General features: G+C 38.9%; 1 protein-coding gene across 1 annotated transcript in view; it reads left to right on the plus strand.

Moving 5' to 3' along the window:
• Positions 1-9481, plus strand: part of LOC113235416 (monocarboxylate transporter 1-like) — a 48010-nt gene that overhangs the window by 20980 nt on the left and 17549 nt on the right. The window contains exon 3 of the mRNA XM_026471098.1: positions 7701-7844. Coding sequence (XP_026326883.1) covers positions 7701-7844 — 144 coding nt within the window. The remainder of the gene's footprint in view (positions 1-7700; positions 7845-9481) is intronic.

The following is a 9481-nucleotide window of genomic DNA, read 5'->3' on the forward strand; positions in this document are numbered from 1 at the left end:
TTTACCTATGGAATAAATAATCTTTGACTTTGACTTTGACTTTGAAACAAATTGCATTTTAATGCGAGTAAATATGCTACCGAGTGGTTTTACAGCTTCATTATGAGATATAGGTAATTTATAATTAATGTTATCTTTACCATTAATTGGAGCTATCTTCATTATGTTCTTAATTAGTTTAATAAAAACGGTACATTATCTAATAACGTTTAATGTTCTTTAGTACAAAAATAGAACAGCACATTAAAATTTATTCTTGGACATATTTATAAAGCGCATTTTTAAATTTGTAGATAGCGTCTCCTAGGTACAACTTTTAGGTTGAAAGATTCTACCGTTCAACGGTCCGTAACTATTTTTAGCTTTACTGCGTTCCGAGTTTGAAAGGTAAGGGTTCTGGTGAAATTACAGGCACATGGGACTTGTCAACTTATGTCTCAGGCTTTGTTTTTTTTTTTTTTTTTTTTTGTACATGACAGGCAACTGACTCCACTCCACCTGATGTTAAGTGGAAAGTGGTATCCAAACGCGAAGGAACCTAGTGCAGCGATGAAACCCTCACTGCACTAGCCACCTCCACCCTGCCTGCCTACAATATGCCTCTTCACGCCTCGTTTGGCTGACAGGCGCAGTTGCACTGCCCTCCAGACCTTTGCGATTTAAAGCTCTGAGTGGTACTGGAACTGTTACGGACAGGTGTGTTCTTTACTGTTAGGCACACGACTTATTCGTCCCGTCACTTGATATTATAAAAAAAATATGTTCTTAAACATCTTTAGTTTGTGCTACAACTACTGATTCAAATTAAAAATACTTATCGAGTTTTTAGGTTTTCGCGATTGTTACACACAGGAAATGTAACTGTTTTTCCGGATTTAAATCGAGCTTGTATTTGTTTTTTCCACGTAAAAACCAAAAATTCCTTCTTCGACATACTGTTGTCATTATAATGTTTTCCTCACCGTTAGCGAAAGTTATTGCTAATAAAAAGTACGTGCTTCTACAGGGAATGCAACCGTCGTTCTCCGAATTAAAAATCAACATTTCCCCCATCAGCTACCACCACTGGGTCACAAATCACAATCAAAGATAATGAGGCTGCTACTGAACAATCTGCATGCGCCAAAATCAATATGTACAACATCAGCGGTCGAAAGTGACTCCAAGCAATTGTCGAAATGAAAGATGTTACTTACAGTTTGTAACTGTATTCAGAAAATCTTATGTTCAAAAAAGAGAGATAGAATAGAAGTGTCCTATCATTGGAAGTGCCCGTGTTTGGCCAAGTACCGCTTGTGTTGTAACCAATCAGGGGGCAGTAGAGCGTCATATTAGATATTTTACACATATTTTTACTATACCTACACGTATTATAAACTCTCCATGATGTATTCAAAAACCGCAAATTACAACCAGCATAATGTGCATTTTTTGCTTGCTTGCGTTGGCTGGATCTTGGCTGGGTACACGGGCGTACAAGTTTGTCTTCCGTGCAAAGGCGTTCACGAGTCTCCGCTTTGCGTTGCGTTGCCTTTGTTTTGGTAGTATTGGATATTTTGATTAGAAAGTGGTGTTGTACTCCGCAAACCGTTCCCAGTTATGTGCGTGGAAATATCAAGCTTGCCAGATATCAAACTCACGCAACGCAAGCGAGCGACTCGTGAACAGTCCTGCCGGCGCGTACACGACAGATCTTTGCGTATGCGCGAAGCGGGTCACGCAAGTAACATTCTCGTGAACCCGGCTTAAAGATAAACTGTTAAAATGTTTTGTTTGAACAAATTTCTTATCTGTGAAAATGTTATTATGCATAATAATCTTAGAGAGGAAAAAAATAAAGGAAAGGAGCTGGCCCTATCTACGGAATAAACGTACCTACCTAAACCAAAAATGTCCACCACAAATGGCGGATTTAGTGTATTATAAGTCAATATCGATATGCAAATGTAAGGCTTGAATGTTGAAACGGTTTTTTATGTTTGCAAATTTGTATAGTTTATTATTAATACTAGGCTATTATTACTAGGCTTCTTGACTGAGCCATTTTAATTAAAATTAAATATAAAGATATTTACCAATAAATGTAACGATGGAATTGCATTATCATGTAACCTAGTTACATTCAAAGTTCTATTAAAATTTGACTTCAAAATGGAGCAAACAAATGAAGATGGTATTTAATCCAATGTTTATAAAAAAATAAATAAAAAGAAATTAAAATTCTTTTAATTCGGACAACGAGTTCCATAATTTGTTAGTATTAATAACAAGAAAAGTGCTTACAAATTAGTGTTAGTAGATTTTTTTACATTGATTTTCAAATCACCTTTCTCATGAAGCGTTGCAAAGCATGGGAGAGGTAATCCAACCAGCCACAGTTTGTAGGATGCTGTTGGGGCTGTCCCGCACTCTGCGCATCAGGGATGCTCTCTTTTTCCGGAGGAAGGCAGCAAAACCATCCGTCTCATACTCTGCAAACATTCCCGATGTTCTGCAGAAACGAGGCAGTCCCAACATCGTCCTAAAAATATTATAGCACTGTACATGCAGGGTCTCCAGCGGCCGTTTGGTGTAGTCAACCCATAGGCTCCCGGTGTAGAAACTTTGACAGTAAGCGTTTGACAAAAGCGTTATTTTTACTTGTTCTGTACACCGAGAAAACCTACGGATCAACATATTACCTCTTAGCGCTAGAGCCCTACGCTCTCTTTCAATGTCGGCATTGTCCTTAAGTTCGTCGGTAATGTAATGACCTAGATATTTAAAAGAAGTTACTCTTTCAACGTTCATGCCGTTAAGGCTTACTTCTGGGAATTGTTTAAGAATATTATCGGCGGCCTAAAAAACAATGTATTCACACTTTTTAATGTTATAGTGGAGACCATGAGAAGCAGCGTAGTCAGGACAGACCTTCAGCATCTATTCGACCGACTTCACTGTCGGGCCCAGCAGCACCATGTCGTGCGCGTAGCTGATGTTGTTAACACAAACACCATCCACATGGCAACCAACACGCATACCGCTGAGCCCAACAATGAAACCATTTACATATAGGTTGAAGAGCCAGGGGGAGCGTACCCCCCTGCCTAATCCCGCACTCCAAATCATATGCATCAAAGAGGCAAGCACTACCCCACTTTATAACATTACATTGGTAACTGTACCAAAAACGAAATATTTCTAACAAGTCAAGCGGTACATCCCTTTCCCCCCAACTTTCCCCAGGGTATATCATAAGATATCAGATCAAATGCCCTGGAGAGGTCGAGGAAACAGGCGTACACTGGCGTCCTGCGTTTGTGTTTATGTTCTGTCCTTTTCTTTTTTTTTACGGGGGGAAATCTTTATACATACCTCACTAAAACCCCCCCGGGTTTACCTTCCGCCGGTTGAGTCGGCGCCGTGGGGTCGGTGCACATTCACCACGACGCCGCCCGGCCGCCCCGGGCTCCCGCGCCAACGGAGAGGCAGGTCAGTTGTCCTCCGACCCGCCCCCCAGACGAGTGACGTCGTTCAATGCAGGCTCCGGAATCCCTGCCCAGTGCACGCTGGCCTCACTAGGGGATCAGGTGAGCTGCCTTCGCCTTCTCCCCGTACGTCTGCACCGAAGCGCTACCTCCGCTACCTCCTTTTGCGACATAACCTCTCCGCAAAAGGAGGCCTCCGCCTCCCAGGACTCCTCGCTACCCAGCATGGCGGCAACCACGCCCGGCCGGTGCCGCCCTACTGTCTCCGTCAGAGTACAGCGCTGCTCATCCCACCGGCTGCACACCTCTAGGGTGTGCTGCGCGGTGTCATCCGCAGCGCCGCACTCGTGACACGACGGGGACGGTTCCCTCCTCGCCACCTTGTGCAGGTAGTGACCGAAGCAGCCGTGCCCGGTCAGAGTCACTCTTCGAGGACAGGGCGGATCGCCCCTATGGTACGAGCTCCATAGGGGGGATCCGCCAAGCCCTCTTTCCACCGGTCACAGGGTTTCCCTAGTGCGGGGCCATGTTGAGTGTGTGCGTTATTATTAAAAAAAACTCACAAAAAATTGAATATTAATTCAATAAAAATTTAAAAGGTGGAGTAAGTGACGTATACGATATATAAAGACGCCAGCACATCAAGTTACACATTGACGAATTTTGTTCCGTTGCACTGGAGGCGATACTCCAACAAAAGTGTAGCATGATGTGCTGGCATTTTTACGACCTTACTCAATCTTTATTGAGAATAATCTCAGTACAGACTACTAATAAAACTGACCTCAAAGGTCCATCCTCCCCTAGTTTGACACCCTCAGAGGTTCAAATTTAAATGGGACCACTAGTGCCATAATCTCTTTTCAACAAAAAACGAATCATCAAAATCGGTTCACAAATTTGTGAGTTATCGCGTAACATACACACAAAAAAGTCGAATTAAGAATCTATTCCTTTTTTGAAGTAGGTTAAAAATCTAAGGTTGTTGAACTTGATTGCTACTTTATATCTAATTTTTATTTATTTAAATATAAACATGGCGGTGTATGTAGTATAGTTCAAATTTTAGTAAGAACTTGTTTATAGTGGCTACATAGGCATTATAAAATATTCCGAAACTTCAACAAATGTTTGCGGAGATTATTTGCTTGTAATAGCGTTGTGCGCTTACACAACATACATGATTGTACAGAAATAGGCCAAACAAATTCTCAATTGGGTGGTTCACCAATCAATCAACGTATGTAACGAAAAACAATATTTCCGTAATGTATTATACCTACTTGGTTATTGCCACGGAAATGATCATATTACTGGGTCGGACGTTATGTATTATGTTACTCAGTGGTACTTATTTGTGTTGAGTAGAGGCTATGAAAGTAATACTTTTACTGATGAGTGAAGTGTGTGTGACAAGAATCAATAACTACTTTTCTCTGCCCTTAAAAACTTAAAATAATGACGGGACAATTATTAGGATAACAAAGATCAAAACTCTAAGAAAAATTCATAGGATCCGTGCCAGATGCTCTACCAATTAAGTCATAGAACAAATCAGCGGACCTAAAGAATCTTTCTATGTGCTTGTTGCTGATATTTGTTTTTGGTTTTTGTTGTTAATGTTGTTGAAGTCTATTCCAATCCATTTTGAACAAAAAGTAAACAAAACTGTTTGGTTAAAATTCTATAAGTAACACTTTCACGTATATTTCGAAGATTTCGACTTGATGTCTCATCACTTTTTTCAATAATATTCATTTGAATAGCATCGTAAAATCGTATTTGAAAAATTGTAGTCCAAAAATGAGGTTATTTTTCAACTATACAAATATGACTTGTCTATGGTCGTATAGTTCTGTACGAAAAAAAAAATTCGTTTCATTTAGTTAAAGTTTTTGTAATCGATTAGTAAATCGAATATTTCAATCGAAATCGAAGGAGTATCTAAGTGTAAGGATTTAGAGGATTCAAAATTAAGATTTCGGGAATTTTATGCTTATATAGGTTGGACGAACAAAGTCACAAATGTTGAGGTCCTTAAACGTATGGCAAAGAATGTGGAGTTGGCACGCACTGTCAAGCAGCGGAAGGTTGGGTCATGTACTGCGACACGATAGATATCACTTATTGCACACTATAATGATGGGCAAAGTAGCTGGAAAGCGGAAGGTTGGAAGAAGGATAATGTCATGGCTTCGTAACATCAGGGATTGGACCGGAATCAATACCGTAGAACAATTGTTCAGACTAGCTTTGAATAAAGAATGATACAGAAAACTGACTGCCGACCTTCAATAATGGAGAGACAATTGAAGAAGATATGTAAGGAAAACCGTTAGTATGACACTATTGAATAAATCGATTCATTCAATTAATTAATCGATTTGTAGTCGGCATTACAATTGGACATCACTAAACCGTCCATAGTCGGGTCAGTGACTTGTTTGTTGACTTTTTGTTTCAAAATGGATTGATGCGAAGTCTATAATACCAATCATTCGAATGAGCAAATCATTCGCTTAAGTCGATTCACGCACAAGCATTCAACTGGAGTCGGGTGCACGATTTGACCACGGTCATTCACCATGTCCATATCAAAATATCCCTGTCCCCGCTACATTTACTGTATTTACCATGTGTTAAAGAGAGAGCCAGGCAGAAATGCTCTATGGAATCTATGGATTAGTAATACTAATTAGGTAGTCATGAATGATCATTCAGATCATTCGAATACGAAAATTAGTAGGATACTAATTTATCATTCGAATTAGTAATTACTAACGAGTCAATTAACGAAATCATTCGCAATTGTGCATCGCTAGTAGCACTATCTGTGAGAAGACTATTTCTTCACTCGGCCTTGACAGCTACCAATGGCCGATTGGAGAAATCGCTGTAATAAATGTAATTTAAGTTTGTTGAATGTTACGATGTTTTACAGCCACGGTATTCAATTATTTTATTTTATTAATTTATTTAAAAATGATGACGATTATTTTTACAAGAGTGGTGCTTCCGCAAAAAAGCTGTTCAACCCGTCATGCGTCCTAGAAACACATGGTGTCTATAACGAGCAGCTGTGTTTTCATCCAGCATTAAAAATATATTATAAAACATTATAAAAGTGTGTAAAAAGTTAAAAAAGTACCTAAATAGAGTCACCTTGTGCCTCTAGGATGCCTGATGGGTTAAACCCAATAAAGATTAAAGATCGGCAAGGAGCACATGGAGAAATTATTAAATTCTGTTGTCTTGATTTCTAGCTCAATTGGTGAGAAATATTTGTGTGACCTAATACATCTATTTGTCTCGCGAGTTTGGGTGTAATTTGTGGTTGTCTATATGTGTGTTCATGGCATACGCGATACGGGGTCACCCTAGTGCTATGTGAGTGTGTTATTTATTATTATTTTATTATTGAGTCCAGTAGCATTGAGGTAATTTTTCTTTGCGTTTATTCGATATTTGTGTCAGTAATAACAACAAACTGGTGGAGAACTTACAAAAAATATTTACGATACGATAGTTTCTATTTAATTACTTGTATAGGTCGTAGTTTTATGATTTTACGTGCGAAAGACAAAAGCTCGCATTTAAAGTCGGATCATTCGAATTGACGTCGAAAATTACAGACTACGGAATTTTTATTATTTTAAAATAAAATAAATAACATTTTCGCGATGCAACACGTTGAAAACAAAAGTACTGTCACTGTCAATCAGAGAGGATTACTTTGTGCACTACATCTAAGATATGACGGTCCGAAATGTCGATGTTCGAGGTGCCGGAAGTGTCATTTTATCTTTAGGTGTATTCAAGCGATATTGGTATTTTCTCGGATTCGAATTGGACTTCGGGTCGTATTCTAGAACTCTATTCAATGCTCAAGTCAGGATTGCACTGGCAACACAAGCACTGGAAATACGACCCTAATGGCAGGGACTTGAGTATGATTTCTAGTGCTTTGAATCATACTCAAGTCCTGACTTAAGCATTGAGTAGAGTTCTAGAATACGACTTTCAGTGCACAAGCGACATCCGAAGTGGGTCTGAGTTTTCTAGATTTGTATAGTCTCGGGTTCGGAACAAATACGAATCGGACGCTTTGTGACAGTACCCCTTAGATCTTTGCGATTTAAAGCTCTGAGTGGCACTGCAACTGATTTATGAGTAGGTAGTGTTGCACCGCTTGATATAATAAAATAAACACTTATTCGGGTTTTTGTTTTTCAGGGTTTCTCAGTGGGATAGCGCTAAAAAAATATTCATTTCGTCAAGTAGGCTTGGTGGGAGCCGGGTTGTTTGTGCTCGGTGACGTCATGACCATATTTGTTCAAAGGACTTACCAGCTGGTATTCACGTTTGGAGTTGTTAGGGGTAAGTTTTTGTGTTCTAGAAAGAAGCAGGTATCTATTTCTAGTTAAGTTTTGTTTATAGTGCCTCTATCAACCTCTTGGTTATACGGGTAGGGCGTTATTAAAAGGCAGAGTTAAACTTATCAAAGTGAGTAGTAACTCACTCATAGTTGAGAGAGAAATGTTAAAAAAAAAACTTGTTAAGTTTTATGCGTTTATGTAATCGAAAGTAACTCCATATCTTGTTGGTTGTGAAATGTAAACCATCATCATCATATTAGCTGGAAGATCTCCACTGCTGGACATAGGCCTCCCATAAAGGTTTCCAGATTAGTCGATCGTACGCGGGGTGCGTCCATCGGTTACCCGTCGCGCTTATCAGGTGACCTGTCCATCTAGTAGGGAGCCATCTCTCATTGAACGCCTTCCGGTTCGTGGTCTCCATTCGAGAACCTTTCTGCCCCAACAGCCATCAGTTCTACGAGCTATGTGCCCGGCCCATTGCTACTTCAACTTGATAATCCTTTGGGCAATGTGGGTGACTTTCGCTCTTCTACGGATCTCGTTATTTCCGATTCGATCACGTAGATAAATTTACACTGTATATAGGTAATTTCTATGGCTATTAGAGGAAAGTATTCGTATTAAGTAAGTAGATAGGCTTATGCTCTAAGTAGATAGGTATTAATCTGTGTAAAGAGGATTATTCCATTCATGGAAAGTCTAAATTTTGGTTATAATCTGCTTAAATGGGATTTTTTTTATGATCCTGAGATAACTTTCTAGCGAATACGTGTAAGGGTGAATTGGTAACAAAAAAAATGTTGCCTGAGCAAAATTAATACGTGACCTGCTTCCATTGGTGTATATGTATTTTATCATAATCAATCAATCTGTCGTACTCTGATGATGAATGTAATAGTACGTCAACACAACATTTATGAACAATATCTTTAGTTAGGCAAGTGATAGGTCGCAACGCAAGAAATCCTATTAACGAATATATATTTTATTATTCCTGAAACCGTTATTATATTGAACGCGCAGGGCGCCGAGTGCTTTCTGTGTATACCTTGAATGAATTTAATTTTATTATTTTATCTACACACATATCATGAACACTCTACGATGTGTTCAAAAACCGCAAATTACGACCAGCATAAACTGTTTTGTTAGGACAAATTTCTTATCTGTGAAAATGTTATTATTACTTCATAATAACGTGGAATCCGATTTTATTATGACATTTCGAATTTTCGAAATTTCGTGGGTTTATGAAACGAGCCGACAGGTGAGTTACATAAAAATATCACATGAGTGTTTTAATGCCTCATTGTTTACAGTTACATACACTGCTTTATCTATACACAGTTTATAAGCTGAACATGAAAATGAAAAAAAATGAAAAAATAGTTTATTTGTACCATCACAAACTACAAAATTCTTGTTACATATATTAATAAGTACTAGTTGTATAATTAATTATAGTTTGTGAGGAAGCTGGAATCTAAACTAGGTCGAAACCTGTGCTATAGCTTCCAGACCCCCCCCACCACGGAAATAATTGTGACTTGAAACGTAAGCACTTAACAATTAACAAAATGTGTGACTGGTGTGTGTGTGTGTGTGTGTGTGTGTGTGTGTGTGTGTGTGTGTGTG

The sequence above is a fragment of the Hyposmocoma kahamanoa genome, unplaced genomic scaffold, assembly GCF_003589595.1.
Source record: "Hyposmocoma kahamanoa isolate Upper Pololo Valley unplaced genomic scaffold, ASM358959v1 87, whole genome shotgun sequence".
NCBI lineage: Eukaryota > Metazoa > Arthropoda > Insecta > Lepidoptera > Cosmopterigidae > Hyposmocoma > Hyposmocoma kahamanoa.